This window comes from Aspergillus eucalypticola (assembly GCF_003184535.1).
Source record: "Aspergillus eucalypticola CBS 122712 chromosome Unknown BO83scaffold_14, whole genome shotgun sequence".
In the NCBI taxonomy this organism is placed as follows: domain Eukaryota; kingdom Fungi; phylum Ascomycota; class Eurotiomycetes; order Eurotiales; family Aspergillaceae; genus Aspergillus; species Aspergillus eucalypticola.
The window spans coordinates 152,469-169,220 of record NW_020290288.1 but is presented as its reverse complement, the minus strand read 5'-3'; the positions used below and the strand labels follow the sequence as shown (position 1 = coordinate 169,220).

Here is a 16,752-nt window from a genome sequence, read left to right as displayed (position 1 = left end):
CAGAAACGATGCTGACGCACACCCAACTAGCACAGCACAGGCAGCTTCCCAAGAAACACGACGCGCTGCCTGGAGCTCGCCGGCGGGAGACGTGACTTAATTGGCTTACCTAAGGGTGGCACGCGTGTGGCACGTGCGCAGCACTTTCTTCCCTTTCGGGAAGTGGAATCGGCGCTGGAGTGAAGCCGATGGCCTGAAAGTCAGTCTGCGGTCCGTCCATCATCCTTCCGGTCCCCCCCATTCAGTCCAAGCAGGGCCGATTGCCACGATTCACAATGGGTCCGCAGCTGAAGATGTTCTCGGGGCCTCAGATGGCCTTCCTCCGGCCGTCGTGTGAGATTCCCGCAAGCCTCCCCAAGAAAAGTTTTTTATATCCTGACTCCGATGCCGTACAGTAGGTCTGTCGACGCCATTCACGGCTTTCCCGCTATCGCGATGCTTCTCGACGACCTCGCCTGCCCTCGATTGGCTTACCCCTAAGTTCGCCGAGAGATCCAAGTCCCCGAAGGGTCGTCCGCATGTCGCAACTGGTGGTTCTTCCCGCGGTACCACTGTCGTCTGGGGTGATTATGGCTTGCGGATGAAGGACCACGACCGCCGGTTGCCCGCTGCGTCGTTGAAAATTGCAGAGGATACGATTAAGAGACGTCTGAGGGGTATGAACTACACATTGTACAAGCGCGTGAGCGCAAACATCGGTGTCTACACCAAGGGCAATGAACAGCGTATGGGTAAGGGTAAGGGAAAGTTCGACTACTGGACCGCGAAGGTTGGCGTGAGCAGAATCGTCTTTGAGCTCAAGGGTGATCTGCACGAAAAGGTCGCCAGGGAGGCCTTCCGTCTGGCCGGCCACAAGCTGCCCGGTATGTTAACTCTCACTTGATTATAAATCTTCAATTATCGACATACGGTGAACTAATGATACAACTGCGGCAGGCCTCTGGGAATTCGTGAAGAAGGGCGACCCGCCGGTCGTTGGACTGACGAAACTTGGCAATGGAGTGACTCTGGAGAGCCTCAAACGCGCACGCAGAAGCCCGGCCCTCGGTACTCAGGACCTACCGAACCCCCCGACCTCGACCTCGTCCTCCTCCAGTCCTTCTGCTCCCCAATAATTCAAAGCGCTTCCTCTCAACCAAACCTCTCACTCACGTCAATCCACCCCGGTTCACTCACAACGTCATGACATCTAAGCCCCGACGCCCGAACCAGGTCCATACCCTTGTTCTCTCCTGATTTTCGCCGCCAGCGCAGCACCCTCTTCTGGGGTTTCGGGCTTCAGGTCTTGTGTACATTATCATCATCCATCAGCTTCTAGACTCTCTATATCTGTCATGTTTTATTTATTTTTCTTTCCCGCTTTGTCGCAGGTGTCGATGTATTTTCATATGAATATGCGGAGTTAGGAAAAAGAGAAATATCAAACTATACTGTACCTACCTATATCTGTGATTCCCGTAAGACCCGTCGTACCCTCGCCCTTTTCCAGCTGTCGTGCTAGCGGAGTATCCCTGTACTGATCATCGTTTCCGTTTCGGTCGTCGTCGAGTGTTGTTCTCATCTCGCTGACGGTATGTTGGGAGTGTCCTGCGAGCAACTTAGTCGGTTGCTACATAACCATAGGATAAGATGAAGATAGTATAACATACCACCCAACTGCCCCGTCTGCTTCGCCGGTGTCTCCGTAAACAACCGGATAGATTCATACCTTACAACCGCCATTAGCATTGTCTTCAATTTAAGAAACAAATGTATTAGGCTAGACATACTGCGTATTCTCACCACCAGGCTCGATATCCATGAGATTAGTGCCAGACATTATTCAAAGTGGATGTTTAGTATGTGTGATATTTTATGAATAATTGATTTTTCTTGAAGGTAGCTAGATAGTTCACAAAGTCTTGAGAAGATGTTGGGGAGGGGATATGGTTGTGGTTGTGGTGGATCATCATCCATGGGATGATGACGTAGTCTATCTACTAGCCATCTAGACGATCAAGATGTCATCTCTACCAAGGTTCTGTGGAGAAGTTAACGCCCACTTCGTGTTTTGTTCCTGGCTGTTTTCGGTTGATCTTGATGCTTGGTCACATGTCGTTGGCTTGGGTTTGGGGGATACGAGGGTGTACTAGTTGTTGGTTGGTGGTTGGTGGTTGGCTTGGTATAGTACTTTGCTTGTGCTTAGTTGGGTGTTGTTGATTCGCTTGCTGTTAGCTGGGACCAGGGTTTCAGTGTGTATTCGTTTAATGCAAGATATTTCTAAATTTGATGGCTTCTAAGAGATACAGGAGTAATGCATGCTAGAAATACTGAGGTGGGTTTCAGCTACGAGTCCCACAGTGGCCCGGATCAGATAAGACATCCCGGTAGTGTACAATGAAGTCATTAAGAATTGTTGGGTATTATTATCTTCGTGATTTTTAAAATTCCATGCCCATAAGATAACTGTGCCCGGGTTAGCGAATAAATTGAGCTGTTTCGGGGTATTGGGGGGTAGTCGAACCTTTCGTATATGCGCATGAACTTGGCAACAAATGCTTCGAGGTGGAAGATTACTTTCTGCGGAGGAAATTAGCCGTGTATCCTCGACATTCATGCAGCAAGTGAGAGCTCTTACGCTGCCTTGAGTGATCCTGTGCTCATAGAATGCCGACCACCTGATGACATCAGGCTTTAGAGCATCGTCGACCTTTGTGATCAGGTTAAATGTCAACGACTAGATCCCAGTTAGCACATTTGTTCCAGTCACCTAAAACGTACTCATCGAACCTTGATAATAGTAGTCGGTGGTATGCAATGCGTCAAAAGGTCGTATAAGCGTGCGCGGACTTGCAGCAGACGAGCTGGCGATCGCTCAGCCAGGATCTCCTCGGCTGTCAACGCAATCAAAGCTTCCCAGTCGGGTGGTGGGATGAGCGTGTTATCCGTAACTTTCTCACTAGAAACAGAAGCAGATCACGTTAGCTCTGGCACCCCAATAGATAACCAATCGAGGACGTACTTCTGAGCATAGATAGCCTCAAACATAAGAAGCGCGCGACGAAGATTCCGCCCGCTCTCCTTAGCAATCCTCTTATTTAACCCACTTGCCTCAGGCCATCCTTCCTTTTTAGCCGCGTTCCTCAGTACAGTGCAGATTTCCTCTTCATTCGGAGCAGCAACCCTGACCAGCAGGGTACGGGACCGGATAGGAGCGATAATATTCGAGGTGCTATTGGCCAACAGAATCAACCTCAAGTTGGGACTGTACTTTTCCATCGTTCGTCTCAGCGCCGCCTGCGCATCACGAGTAAGATGATCGGCCTCGTTGATCACAACGACCTTGAATCGCTGCTTCGCCGAGAGATCGACCTGCTGGGTCTGCGCAATCTCCTTCAACAGCTCTTGCACAACAACACGATCATAGTTTCCAACATCCGACGGGGTGATCTCCAAGTGATAGACCGAAGACACTATATTGAACTCGAGCTTGCGGTTGCTTGTCGTTTGAAAGACTCTAGCGTCGATCTTGATCTTTTCAACTCCGGAACCGTACAATTCTTTGAGCGTCGCGATGGTTCGTGTCTTTTTGCCGGCGCCTGAGGGTCCGTACATGAGCAGATGGGGGAAGTCGCCGCTTTGCGCCTAGAATCAGACATCGTTGTGAGGATTGTACTCGAGATGGATAGTATGAGCTTGAATTGCCTTACCAATGATTTCAGTCGCGCGGACAGCTCGGGGTGATATGTGAGGGCATCTAGCGACCGCGGCCGCAGTTTGTCGACTAGCAAGGCCATTGTTGCAATTGAGTGTGCAGTTCAATAGTAAAGGCTTTTAGGTCTTCACTCAGCAGTATGCTTTCCCTTCAAAACCGATAGATAGCTTAGGCCGAGCGCAGACGCGTCGGGCGTGACACGCGAGCTTAATTGGCGGTCCGTGCGCTATGCTGACTATGCAGCGGATTCACCAATCACGTTCGGTCATGCAAAATCATTGCAGGTCTACAATCGAGACGGTCAAGTACGTAGTAGCCAGAGAAACACTATAAAATCACTGTCTACATTGAGGTGATAGATGTATAATAATGATTCCTTTATATTTCACGTTTGAACGCCTGAATACTATACATGATATGGCACCCCGCCCATTCCATACGAAAAGCTTCAGTAGTTCTCTGTATGTACATGCTCTATCTATGATACAAAGATGGTCAGTGGGGTGCTTGGGACCATCAGGTTCAGGTTTTTATAATTGACCCATGCAAGAGGAGAGATGGGTCTTCCGAATTTGCTTGGAGGGTCACATCGGAGCGAGCCAGGTCTCTGGGACATTCCGCTGGATGTCACAAGGCCAGGGTGATTCCGGGTATATACGTTCCAAAAGCATTTTACTGCGAGTCTGTTGTCGTAGAGAGTCTAATCGCTTGGCTCCTGGTATGTAGTACATAACAATCAGTCATGCCATTAGCTCGACGGCAATGGCTTCAAGACACCATTGTCATCATATCGCGCCTCTGTTTCACATTGATTAGCCACATGATATTTCATCATTGGTTTGATCTGGAGACTTACTGAAGAAGGTATACGAGAGCGTAATTGTGTCAATGCCCTTCATTGCCGGATCATTGGCAAAGTCAGGGTCGATGAAGAAGAACACCGGCATGTCAACCGACTCTCCAGCATTCAGCTTCTGCTCGTCGAAGCAAAAGCATTGAATCTTGCTGAAGTAGGGAGCAACCTGTCCGGGAGTGACACTATACGTCGCTACACCAATGATATCCGTTGGGCCCTTGTTTGTCGCTGTGAAAAATGCAAGTGCTGTCTCGCCCGGAAGAACTCGAACTTCACGTTGTTGCGGTGTAAACTTCCATGGTAAAACATCCGAAACTGATCCATTAAACGTGATTCTCAAACGACGGGAGTCGGTGACCGGAGTGACGCGGGAAGAGGTATCGCCGTCACCTACACGGTGAGTAGCTACGGGTTGACCGTTCCAGCCGGTTTGTTGGCAGATCTGTATGAGTGAAGCCGTTAGCCTCTGCCGCAGACTAGAATTCAAGAGCAGGGTTGTCGAACCATTTTGTACAGAGGGACGGAGCCATAGGCAAGCGCAATGGTTCCAAGAATAAGACTGGCTGTATAGTACCTATGATCTATTAGACAGGAAACTACTGATGCCATTGCAATCCTTCAACATACATTGTCGACGCATTGCGCTTTTTCGACTGCGGCGTATTGAAGGGTGCGTTGATATTCTGCCGGAGACATGCATTGCGAGTGAAGAATCTCCTCCCAGAGTCAACACATCGTATATTTGTGATGCTGGCCGGGCGGAGGCCCGGGCCCGACCAAGGAAGCCGACCCCATGAGGAGATCGGGCGCGAGAACATCGTCAATGATTATATGCGCTGCGGGGAGATATGGAGAGATGCCATCTAGAACTCCGATTGGGATAAGGTACCTGAAGCACGTGATATGATCAGGCAATGCTTTTCTGTCGGTTGTATTATACCGCCTCTAGTGCCGCCTTCCTTGTTCCGCGCGCCCGATGATAGCCGGGACTTGTCTGTTTTAGGAAATTCTATCCCAAACTACCAGATCAGCATCTCGTTCACCTTGCTAGGGCTATGAATTTAGTCTGTTTAGGAGATTTGGACGATTTAGGCACCTTGAATCTCATTGTGATTATTTGTATATAACATTGATGCTTGGCTGTAAGAGAACTGACTAGCAAACAAACGTGAACATCTGCGATACTGTAGCCAGGCTCGGTAATATATACCTTTAGGGCAAATAGTGGTAGGTACTTAGTAGTAGCTTGCGACAAATTTAAGATGAAATATATCATGATGATGTGACTACATGCCTTCTGCTCAAATTAAAGCACTTCTAGGTGCACTAAAGTACGCAGTACTCTAAGTACCATCACAAGATATTTCAAACTCAGAAAAAGCTTGTTGAACATCCTGGATGCAGGAAAATCCGATAAAGAGATACGCCGAGTTTTGGCTCTATCAGAAACCCCTTTATCTTGCCAATGTAGAATTAAGGAAGGTTGATCTCCCCCTAGGATAAGATTAACTCTAAAACATTTGTCTTCTGTTTCAGATGAGCTTCTAGACACTCTAAAAATCTGAAGAGATCGTCAAGTTTCTATTCTTGGGCTCTCCCAAATTTAGAGTGCCGGTTTCCCAATAACGGGCATCTATGGTGGGCCAGGAGAGAAAATTGAGATCAGATAATCTTATCGGGGCGGGATTTTGCGCTTGACCAAGATGGCGATTCTTCGCCTATGGCTTTGTTCGAGAGAGAAACACTTACAGACCTGGCTAGATTGCTTGCTTTTGTTCATTCGATTCTGGACGAACAATGATGGCATAATAATACATATCAAAACCCCTAATGATACCCTCTGTAGTTACAGTGAGAGTGACGAAAGAAACAACAATAAGTCTATACATGTAAAGGTCCGGTCGCAAACGCCATTCGCTCAGCGCAATCACGCCAGCACGCTTCTACCAATCCGACCAAATACACCCCGAACCATATCAGGCCTCTCTTGGAGACAAGTCAGGAGAATGGCGGCGCTGATAGAGAATGCTATACGTTCCCGGTGTTGATACTAGATAAGCCACAACGGTTAGAAAGTGGTACAATGTTCGACGAAGCTAGAATGGGATGGCGCAGAGAGCGGCAAGACGAGTGTGACAACTCCCAAGCTCTGCAACCACTGGGTGATAAAACAGTATTTGAGCTCACCTGTTTCTCGTAATATCTTGGCAGAACAGTTGCGACAGCCCTGGGAGCCACAAACAGTGATATCTCCTGTCGCTTCCGTGCGTTCTCCACGAGTATGCTCCAACCGCACATCAGGCATCCGGCGCCGACGCAGAGCCCAGAGTCCCACATCATTGGAGTTACTGTTCCACGGTGAAATACTTTGGGGCCAATCCTTGTTCTTGCAAGACAGACAGAGTAGTAGAACAAGCTCACAAATGAAGCAAGGAAGGCAGATGAGCGCAAGGCAGCAGCTATGGGCTGTTTGAGGGATGCCATGGACTTTACTGACCGCAAACGAAAGATTATCTGCAGAGGTATGTAGGTAGCACAGGCGAACTTGAATGTTCGAGTGAATCGAGACAGAGCATGCTTTTCACAGCTATGACCACTACCCATGTGGACCATCTCACACGGTATCGGGATGGTCTTGGAAGGGTCTCCCCATTCCACGGGCCAATTATAATCTTTGCACATGGACTGAAGTAGTGATGCTTGCCCGGTGTCTTTTCCGTACACAAAGACACCTTGCCTAGCACGGCGAAGTGCTTCGATCAGGCGGCCATCCACCTTTGCTACTTCTCCTATCCATTTACCGTAAGATCTTGGTAGCCTCTCAGGCATATAAAACCATGCCCACATAACTATCGATGCACTCGTGGCAAACACACCCGCATCTGCGAGTTGAGGAGCAACACGCTCCACTAGGCTCCACTGATTTTTTGACTTTCGCCATCGCCGCCAACTTGCCCAACCCATGTAGACCATCAAATCGACCGCTCTTGTAAGGCTGAAAAGAGTGAGGTCCATGGTTCTACCTGCCAAGTGGGGATGGCTATGCGGCTCCGGTCCGAGCTTTCTCTGGTCTGCAGCATTTTTGGAATCAGTACCACCTTGACATTCGTCGCAGGCTCTCTGCAACCTGATAGGCTTCTGATTCAGAATATTAAAACCGAACCAAGCGGACAGTAACGCAGAAACAAATCTAGCCAGTCGCATGTGAAGCAGTGCATTAGAACGACCGGGTTTCAAACCCAGCTTACGAACGAGATGCACAAGACATCGTAAGAAGATCAAAGGAAAGACGGTTGAGCCCCCTACAAGTACAGCACAGAATGCCGGGAAAGCATCCAGCCGTAGAGTACTTGTCAATGTGGTGGACAACTGCATAGCCAGAGTGAGTACACCGGCCTTATCCTGATTCTAGACGGATAGGGCAGCGAAAAGTCCCATGTGTGTATACGCATCACGAACGATGCACAGATGCAGTGGGCTTAATGGTATCAGGGTAACATTAACGTACCTCCTTGAGCTGCTCTCCGAAGCTTAAGCCATGCCCCCGAATTCGCCGTAGACAGGTTATCACTCTAGGAGTAGTTGAAGATAAATAACCAAGTGCGTATGCACGTAGGATTCTGTTACGGTCAGTATCGACGTAGCCTAGTGATCCGTAATTGATGTGCTCGACGTCACCCAGAAGTGGCCGAAAATGGGAATAATGAATACTTACGGCTGTAGAATATGGATACTGCTCGGATGCTGGCGAATGATGGTGGCCAAGTCCATGGTGCATCCAACTCATTTAGTCCATGACCGTGCCTTTGAAGTCTGGGTTTGAGTTGTGAAACAATGAAACGACCTATTTGCTGGTGTTAGACTGTATCTTGGGAGTATATCACCGATTAACAGAATCGAGACCATGGCCACAAAAAGAGACGAATGAATTCTGCACAAAATCAAAGGATTGTGGCAGGACATACTGCACTAAAATCCAAGCATTTCTAGCCGGCCCAAAGATCTTGACAGAATAGGAAACTAACACAAACACTTGGCTCCGCGGCTGTTACCCAGAGTGGTACGTGCTCCGTGATGGGCAGCCCTTTTTGTATGTAGGATCGGCCGTGGATCCGTGCGACGGACTATTAGAAATTCGACCTCGGTCGTTCAAGACACGAGGGGAATGGCCGTTAACCCAGGTGTGGTTCAGGGGTTACAGACCAGGCGGAAGGCGACGATCCCCCGTTATGCCACGCTCCAAACTTGGGGTTTTATCAACCAACCGCTAGCCGTCACCTGGGGAAACCAGCTGGTGTAATGGAGCCAAGAAAGTATGAACTCCAGTAGACACAATGGTAGCGAATCGTCCAGATCGGAGGAGCCGGAGCAGTTTTACGGCTCACCTTGATGAGGGATGATCAAGGAAAAGAATTCCTGTCAGCGGGGAAGAACAAAAAAAGCAGACAGACAGAGAGTGAGTGTACATGGTGTATGAATGGAGATGTGGATAGGTGGATGGATAGATTGGATGGGCACCAGAAATGGGAATCGATCGGGCCGGATAAGGTCGAGTCTCCCCGGACTGGGAAATTGGTCCGATTCATACCGTCTGGAAACCAGAATTACACGATCTGGGTCTGTTGCGTTGCTGGCAATTGGTGGTATCAATGGTAATTATTTTACGTCACGCGACCTCCGCCGGAGCGCCAGAATTTTGCATGTGATTGCCTTGAAAAGGCCGACGGATTCCCAGCAACGAGAAGCAACTCGTGTGGTGACTGACTGTCTGAATGCTACGATCGTTCTGTCTATCTACGGTTACTCTCTCCACTGTCCCTGATCCCCGGATTTTGCCGTCAACCCTCCCGTCTAACTGTCAGTTCCAATGTGGGGGATGCCTTTTCCGTCAAGTGAATTTGGTCTTGTTGACGGTGTTTCGTATCCTAGACCTCCAGACATTCGCCCGTACTTCCCTGGCACCATCGACCGTTGATACTCCCCTCCGCGACCACCGTCCCCTATAGCTAGCTAGCTTCCAATATTCTGGTGATTGGTATCACTGGAACTCTCTGAAACCATATTGTCATCGCATTCTTGAAAGGGTTTTTTCTCTTTCCCTGCATCCGCTTTGCCGGTCAAGGCATGTTGGCACTGTCTTTCGGCGCCGCTCTCATTGAAGACTAGCACATGCTAGTCGAGTTTCTTTGCGATATCACATACTTGCCTTTTCTCTCCCCCCTCTACCATCATCGCCATGGATCTAAACAGGTCGGGGACCCATAATGGCCAGAATAGTCCGCAGCCTGGCCCCTTTGGCTGTAAGTGTATTCCTTCACTGCTGCCAAATCCTGTCTAATGTGGAGGGGCTCTAGATTCTTTTCTCTCCCCTACAGATACCCCATTCGAACCTGCTCCTGCGCCACCTCCCGGGCCGGCGCTCTTGGATCAAGATGAATCATTGATGCTGGATAACTTCTTTACTACGATGAACTCCAATCAGCTCTCCAGTGACTTTTGGCTGCAGAGTCAATCAAATAAGCCATTTGGCACCGCCAATTTCGACTTCTCAGACGAGCTCCTCCCTCCGACTTTTGAGGGGTCCACGACCTCTCTTTCATCACAACCCTCCCTCTCTCATCGCAGCATAGACAAACCGCTCATGGACGTAATGCCGGGGAACCTGAGTGCCAACTCAGATATATTCGCGGCTGCTTCCATGCTATACCATAATGGGATACACGGGGCCGATTTCAATACCAACTTAGGATCTCATTCATACCCATCCCCTGACCTAAATTTCAACAGCCTCAGAATGTCCACTCATGGCAAATTCCAACCGCAACCCAGCCATGTGCCCTTGAAACAACCCAACAGCTCATCCTGTCCTCGGTTACCCCATGGGTACCACACCTCAGAGATGCTCTTCGATGTCCGTGAACCGATATCGCCGGAGCAACAGCAGACCGCCAAGGTTCGTCCACTGCATTGGGGCTCGGATGAAAGTTTTGTGGATCAAGGATACATCGCGCCGCCGGATCAGCCAGATGAAGAGCAGCGCACGAAAGAGCTGCTCGGTCACTTGGCATGCTTCGAAGCCCAAAGCAGTGCTGCAAACACTCGAGCGCCGAGCCCAGTGCGCATCACCGGAAACTATGATGCAACATGGACTGATACAGATGCGGCCGGACAACTCAGCAACTTGCGCAGAGAGCTCAAGGACAGCATGGAAGATCTGTCCCAACCCAAGAAGAAGCAAAGAGTTTTGGTCAAGGAGGAAGAAGATGAAAACTCAGACGAGGAAAGCTCGCGGCCACGATTGAAAAAGTCCAAGGCTTCGTCATCAAGGCGAATGTCACATGACGCCGTTCGGAAACCAAGGCTTTCCCAAGGTCCAAAGCCCGCACGAGAGAACCTGACCGAAGAACAAAAGAGAAGCAACCATATTCTTTCGGAGCAAAAGCGAAGAAACTTGATCAGACAAGGGTTTGATGATTTGTGCACCCTTGTTCCTGGCCTAAAAGGCGGTGGTTTTAGCAAAAGCGCAATGCTCACGCAGGCGGCTGACTGGTTGGAAGAAGTATTGCGCGGCAATGACATCCTCAAAGCACAGCTAGCGGAGTTGAAGGCCATGAATGGCTTGGTGATGCCTCGGTAGTCACCTCAATAATGCGACCATGATCATCTCTCTTATTCTATCGAAAGCATGGGCTGATCTTCACCCATTTGTACATTGGAGCAGTTCAGCGATCTTCTGGAAGGATGCGCATTGTTCAAACGGTCATGCAGGCGTTTGTTTTTACGGCCGCCCGTCTTGATTCCTACATCGACCAGGGTTTGATGTGCCGACGCACCTGGTTGCAGTCACATTAAAAATCCCGGCCTATTACATGTCACCCCATAATACCCACTTGGATTGGCGATAATGGTTTAATTTCCTCAATACCACACAGTATCTAGTTTGATGCATGCATTCTGCCGAGAGCATAAGCTCTCCCGCGAGATTTTCTCTTTCTCCATTGGTGCTCTGCCTTCGTTGCTTCCCAATCATTGATTCAAGCAAGGATCATTAGTCTTCACGATCGTATATCCAGCCACTAGGATGTAGTATGAATCGCGTAAAACAGTGATGCATGTACAAAGTGCGATGAAAGTTGCTTCTTTCCCATGTGAATGGTAACTGTAGAGGATCTTCAACAAATGCAGCAACATACACCGTAGTTCTCCGTAGTAGATGGATAGAGAGATAGATAGTACTCCGTAGATAGCAGCGATAACCCACCGTCAGGGGCAGAACTACTAACTCGCGGGGGTGGCCCCACCGGCTCCAAGGGGCTTAGCGCAGCCCGGAATCCCCATAAGATCATGTGATCTCCTCAGCAACGGGCCAACGGCGCGTTTATTATGATGACGCTACGTCCGGGTTCCGTCTGGGCATGTGGGTGTAAATACATCAAAAGTGATCAAAGCTATATAATTCAAATTATTCCCTCACCTATAGGATAATTTACAGGTCAAACATGCCTCCCAAGCGGAAGCGTTCCGGCAATGGACCCGAGCAAAGGAGTGAGACGCGCAACAAGCCTTATGCCTACTTGAAGCCCCAGGTCCGGCAGGTCTCCGAAAGGACCATCAAATCCAAGTGGTCCACACTTCCGGAGCCGGTTCAAGACAGGGTGCGCGATATGTTCCGGGCCCTGGAGCGTCCAGTTATTGTAAGACAGCATAACGAGGGCAAACGCATCGAAGCACAGGCTGCTGTTCAAGCTGTTGTGAAAAAGTATAGTTCCCGGCCTTCTGTCTCGAGGGAAATGATTATACTGACCTGTAATCTTCCGATACTATAGTCTGGGAAAGCGGCTTCCGCGCATGCCATTTCCTCCAGTCACGAAAGACTCTGTCTTTGAGTACGAGGCAGCGCTCAAGGAGCATGTAAGTAACGCTCGATAAACCTCATTGAAGATATGGCTGACACATGTTTGCAGTGTTCCTTGGAGGCTACTTTAGCCACAGTGACTGATAGTATCGATCTCTTGAAGGCTGAAGTCGAAAAGGAAGAAGCTATGCTCGAAAGAGAGAAGAAGCAACTGCAGGAAATGGAGAGGAATGCGAAGCGAGCAGAAGCGGAGAGGAAGAGGCAATCGAAGAACGTAAGTGTGGCCTTGACGCGAGTAAGATAAGAGAATTACGATGACGCTGACCTTCTCTAAGGAGCACCCTGTTCTGCGGCAGGTCGACAGCTTGCCTGACGAGTATAACCAGAAGCAGTCCGATTTTACCCTTGCGGGAGGAAAAGAAACCCAAACGATGTTCGACGAGGTGCGTTTTCAGCTCCTCTGTACCCGTGCTTGATATCTGTTGCTGACATACCGTGTTTAGCTTGAAAATGACCCAGAGGTCTCGAATATCCTGAAACAACTGACTGGGCATCTGAAGTCAATGCAAAACAATACCGCACCCGTTGCCGGTTTGAAGGACGCAATTGGCAGGTCGCATGCAGCATTGAGTCTAACATTTATGCCCGAAGACTGAAACCACAAACATATGCATCAATGGCAAGTCCAAAACGATTGTGCTGTTACAGTTTGTACGCCGTCTGGAGCGCGTACTCGAAGATGCAAGCCTCATGCCAGTCTTCAAGATCTCTTGGAAAACAAGTCATGCGCAGGACGGTATTTGATATCCTACGGTCGATCAAGGCATCGCGAGCTAGTTTGACGCTACGTACCTGGAAGGTCTACCGCATCGACTTTGTATATATCCCTCACAGGACACCAGTGATATATGGGGCTAAACGAATTCCCGCCCCTCGGAGAATTGGTCCTCCTATTCAGGACAAGCTGGGCCTCATCGCGTTCTACCTCGTTCTTTGTCAAGACTCAGGTTCTGGGAATCCTCTAGCTCCAAGTGGAGTTTAGCCAGATATTGACGGCGGACCCCCACTAGTTAAATACAGGCAAAGAAGTCTAGTGGGTATATAAGAAGCTTGTGGCTAGTAATGCTAATGGGGCATCATTCACGGGTCATTAGCCACCCAGAAAATACTTAATACAAGCCTGATTTTGGAAAGGAAATAAATGACTCTACTGCCTACTCTGCAAAACCGCCCAGTGTAAGAGCATGTGGCTGCATATGCTAGATGCAAGTTAACCGAGGTAGAAACCTTGTAACTAAATTCAATGACAGATGGTCGTCCTATATGTTAACATCAGAAATACGAGGATTCTGTTTAACCTGTATTTACTTTTTCGCTTGAACAACTGATATTGGCTGCTTTGCTTCGCGCCGTGAGGGATAGTGTCACACATAGGTTAGCCGCTCATATGCTTTTCCGAGGCTACTAACCGGGTTCGCCGCTGCCGACCCCAATGCGGAGGGGCCCGGGAAATGAAAGATCCAAGTCCCGCACCAGCGGGGAACTTCAATGAGCCGATCGCATCGCGCGTGCCCTCACATTTTCACGTTACAGATCAGCCCGATACCTTCGCCCTCTGCTTGTTCGGTCCATTCACACCCAGTCGAATGTCTGCAGACGGCGATTTTACTCCTCGTTTGTGTTCCAATCGACAGCAACAGTGTTAACGGCGAAACGAACCCTGCGCAACACCTTGCGCCTAGCGATCAATGACGGAGAAAAGTGCGGCGTCAACGGGTCCAGGTCCCGATCAACAAAACAGCAATGGGACAGCGGAGAGAAAACCGGATGTGACAGACGAGGAACAGACTGGGGCAGATGCTGGTGCGAAAGACAACTCGCAGGATACACCGTCCCTCAAGACTGAGGGAGCTGCCGCGGGGGCTCACCCAAGTCCCAAGAAACGTCGCAAAGTCAATCATGGTATGGCGCTATTTGCTATGCATCCTACAAGGATCAAGGCAGCGACTCAGCGTTTCCCCCCTGTTGTTTCGACCACGTTGCTAATTAGAGTGCCATGTTTGCAGCATGCGTTTACTGTCGGCGATCGGTAAAGTCTTTCCCCTCAAACAAGATCACCTTCCTCGCCCCTCACTTCAATCAACCCGAACAAACATCGCCCTTGATACTTGTTGGGCTCTACGCATAGAGGAGTAATTTGCTAACTGGAAGGCACTCGCTCGCGTGGCACAGCATATGACTTGCGACTCGGTACGACCCGTCTGAGCTCTACCCTCCAGCGCATTCCTGTGAAACGTGGAGTGCAATTACCCTTCGAAGATCTAGTTGCTGACGGTCATTGCTTTGCTGGAAATGTAGGAGCGACCCTGCACGCGATGCATAAAACGGAATATTGGCCACCTTTGCCACGACGAACCTCGGGAACCTTCAAAACGGTCGCGGAGTGAAAACGATCATTCGGCCGCCGATGACGAGGGCTCTTCGAATAATGAGTATTCCGGTGTCCAAATGCCCAGAAACGTCGACGGCCCAGAAGCTGCAGGTCAGCAAATGCTACCCGACGGGTCCATCGGCCTACCCACCGCTTCTGTAACTTCTGTGCAGCAGCCAGGCAACATGGCTTCTTCTGGCCAGGGTCTTAATGCTCAACAGCAAAGTGAGTCCTACCTATAAAGTCGTCTAGTGCTTCATATTGACTTTAGTAAGTGATTGGGTACAACGAATGGCTTGGTGGACAAAGCCAGTTCCAGGACATGCACACGTTTCACCCTTCATACATGTTCAATGCACCAGAGGTCACTAATGAGTACAACCTCCTTGGTGACTTTCTGAGCAATAGCCTTTTGGATGATGGAGGAGTGTTCCAGAATGATGAGCTGCAGGGTATTTACTCGGATCCGTCATTACTCTCTATGGCGACTCTGGGAAACTCGAGTCAAAGCCTTCTTCAGCAGTCTCAACCTGCGCAACCCCAACCTAATCAACAGGCTCAGGGCGAACCTTTACAAGGGCCTACACCTGCAGTGAGCAATGACAAGGCGAGAGAGACCTATTACATGACCGCAGCAGATCCATCAGGGTCCGACCCGCCAGAGGAGCGGATGAACAAGCTTCTTAAAGCGAAGTACGACGCGGGACTCCTTCGCCCATTCAACTACGTGAAGGGTTATGCCAGGCTCAATCAATATATGGAGCGACACTTGCAACAAGCCTCGCGGCAGAAGATCCTCCGACAATTAGATAAATTTCGGCCGAAGTTTCGTGAGCGAATGCAGAGCCTGACCGACATTGAACTCATCCTCGTGGAGATGTGGTTTGAACGAAGCCTGATGGAATATGATCGAGTTTTTGCTAGTATGGCTATTCCGGCTTGTTGCTGGAGACGAACGGGTGAAATATTCCGTGGCAATAAAGAAATGGCAGAGTTGATCGGCGTACCGATTGAGACTCTCCGAGACGTAAGTGATATCTGCAGACATAAATCTCCGTGGTCAACGTCTAATATGACTTTCATATTCAGGGAAAGCTTGCAATCCACGAGATCATCGTGGAAGACCAGCTAGTGAGCTACTGGGAGAAGTTCGGAGCTATTGCCTTTGACAACACGCAAAAAGCCATGCTCACAAGCTGCACCCTGAAAAACCCCAATTCCAACTCCCCTGGAGATGGAATCCCCTGTTGCTTCTCGTTTACAATCCGAAGAGATACCCATAACATGTGAGTGACATCATCAGACGGTGCGATGGCTCGGTGCTAACTGCTGTTGTTCTAGCCCATCACTCATTATTGGGAATTTTCTGCCGTCACAGCGAAAGGCCAAATAAGCCCTGGAGTTATTTCCCTCGTATTCCTTTATTGTTGCCTAGCAAATGCTCGCGTGGGTTGACGCTTAGTTACTGTCTTCTTTCTTGGTGCTTACTAGTCCTCCTATTGGAGGAGCTTCGCGATATTGTTCCCTTCATACCCTTCTGTCATTGATTTAAACGGCCATCAAAAATGTACCATAACATCTTCAAGGCGTGACTTATTTCCAAGGGAAGGTAGATTGTGGCCTTGTAACGTGAACCCGCAATGGACTAGATTGGTCAGGTGTCATTCCGTACTTCGCTTTTGGTGTCGGCCAAGTATCTGCAGAACTAGAGTCCTCTTCTCTAAGCCATTAGAACAACGACTAAATCAATGACACATCGCAGCTCAAAAGCAGAGATGGACGTCATTCTAGGTGAATCACCTTTTCTGCCCGTCGTTTCATACCTCTTATTGCCTCATCCACTAAGAACGAAGCAACAGACTTCGCAGCTGGCCTAGCCGATCGACTCGCTATCGACCAAAAGAAGCGTCATCTAG

At 49.3% G+C, this 16,752-nt stretch overlaps 7 protein-coding genes across 7 annotated transcripts; 4 read left to right on the top strand and 3 right to left on the bottom strand.

The window, feature by feature from the left end:
* Nucleotides 1-193: 193 nt before the first annotated feature.
* BO83DRAFT_361960 (mitochondrial 54S ribosomal protein uL16m) lies at nt 194-1,427 on the top strand. Its single transcript, XM_025529488.1, has 3 exons — nt 194-333; nt 396-863; nt 937-1,427. The coding sequence occupies exons 1-3, from the start codon at nt 276-278 to the stop codon at nt 1,113-1,115; spliced, it is 705 nt and encodes a 234-aa protein (XP_025387498.1). The 5' UTR covers nt 194-275; the 3' UTR covers nt 1,116-1,427.
* On the bottom strand, nt 983-1,951 carry BO83DRAFT_378887 (uncharacterized protein). The gene is made up of 4 exons (XM_025531372.1): nt 1,770-1,951; nt 1,650-1,708; nt 1,441-1,587; nt 983-1,284 (listed from the first exon to the last, which is right to left on the bottom strand). Exons 1-4 carry the CDS (start codon nt 1,817-1,819, stop codon nt 1,190-1,192), a joined length of 351 nt encoding a protein of 116 aa, XP_025387497.1. The 5' UTR covers nt 1,820-1,951; the 3' UTR covers nt 983-1,189.
* Nucleotides 1,952-2,277: 326 nt separating this feature from the next.
* On the bottom strand, nt 2,278-5,391 carry BO83DRAFT_408618 (uncharacterized protein). Its single transcript, XM_025534059.1, has 11 exons — nt 5,178-5,391; nt 5,055-5,124; nt 4,551-4,992; nt 4,353-4,369; nt 4,135-4,153; nt 3,690-3,763; nt 3,002-3,624; nt 2,770-2,938; nt 2,618-2,716; nt 2,504-2,559; nt 2,278-2,445 (listed from the first exon to the last, which is right to left on the bottom strand). Exons 1-11 carry the CDS (start codon nt 5,366-5,368, stop codon nt 2,421-2,423), a joined length of 1,785 nt encoding a protein of 594 aa, XP_025387496.1. The 5' UTR covers nt 5,369-5,391; the 3' UTR covers nt 2,278-2,420.
* Nucleotides 5,392-6,477: 1,086 nt separating this feature from the next.
* On the bottom strand, nt 6,478-8,321 carry BO83DRAFT_314441 (uncharacterized protein; the record flags this gene model as incomplete). The annotated part of the gene is made up of 4 exons (XM_025527586.1): nt 6,478-6,600; nt 6,738-7,919; nt 8,059-8,170; nt 8,266-8,321. The coding sequence occupies 4 exons, from the start codon at nt 8,319-8,321 to the stop codon at nt 6,478-6,480; spliced, it is 1,473 nt and encodes a 490-aa protein (XP_025387495.1).
* Nucleotides 8,322-9,319: 998 nt separating this feature from the next.
* BO83DRAFT_361950 (basic helix-loop-helix domain-containing protein) lies at nt 9,320-11,552 on the top strand. The gene is made up of 3 exons (XM_025529487.1): nt 9,320-9,419; nt 9,480-9,850; nt 9,905-11,552. The coding sequence occupies exons 2-3, from the start codon at nt 9,787-9,789 to the stop codon at nt 11,185-11,187; spliced, it is 1,347 nt and encodes a 448-aa protein (XP_025387494.1). The 5' UTR covers nt 9,320-9,419; nt 9,480-9,786; the 3' UTR covers nt 11,188-11,552.
* Nucleotides 11,553-11,961: 409 nt separating this feature from the next.
* On the top strand, nt 11,962-13,383 carry BO83DRAFT_43659 (uncharacterized protein). Its single transcript, XM_025535972.1, has 5 exons — nt 11,962-12,309; nt 12,377-12,461; nt 12,515-12,679; nt 12,741-12,848; nt 12,909-13,383. The coding sequence occupies exons 1-5, from the start codon at nt 12,050-12,052 to the stop codon at nt 13,059-13,061; spliced, it is 771 nt and encodes a 256-aa protein (XP_025387493.1). The 5' UTR covers nt 11,962-12,049; the 3' UTR covers nt 13,062-13,383.
* A 580-nt stretch (nt 13,384-13,963) lies between these two features.
* Nucleotides 13,964-16,514, top strand: acuM (gluconeogenesis transcription factor RDS2). The gene is made up of 7 exons (XM_025531371.1): nt 13,964-14,367; nt 14,472-14,494; nt 14,638-14,655; nt 14,764-15,061; nt 15,112-15,863; nt 15,926-16,122; nt 16,178-16,514. Exons 1-7 carry the CDS (start codon nt 14,154-14,156, stop codon nt 16,227-16,229), a joined length of 1,554 nt encoding a protein of 517 aa, XP_025387492.1. The 5' UTR covers nt 13,964-14,153; the 3' UTR covers nt 16,230-16,514.
* Nucleotides 16,515-16,752: the final 238 nt, after the last annotated feature.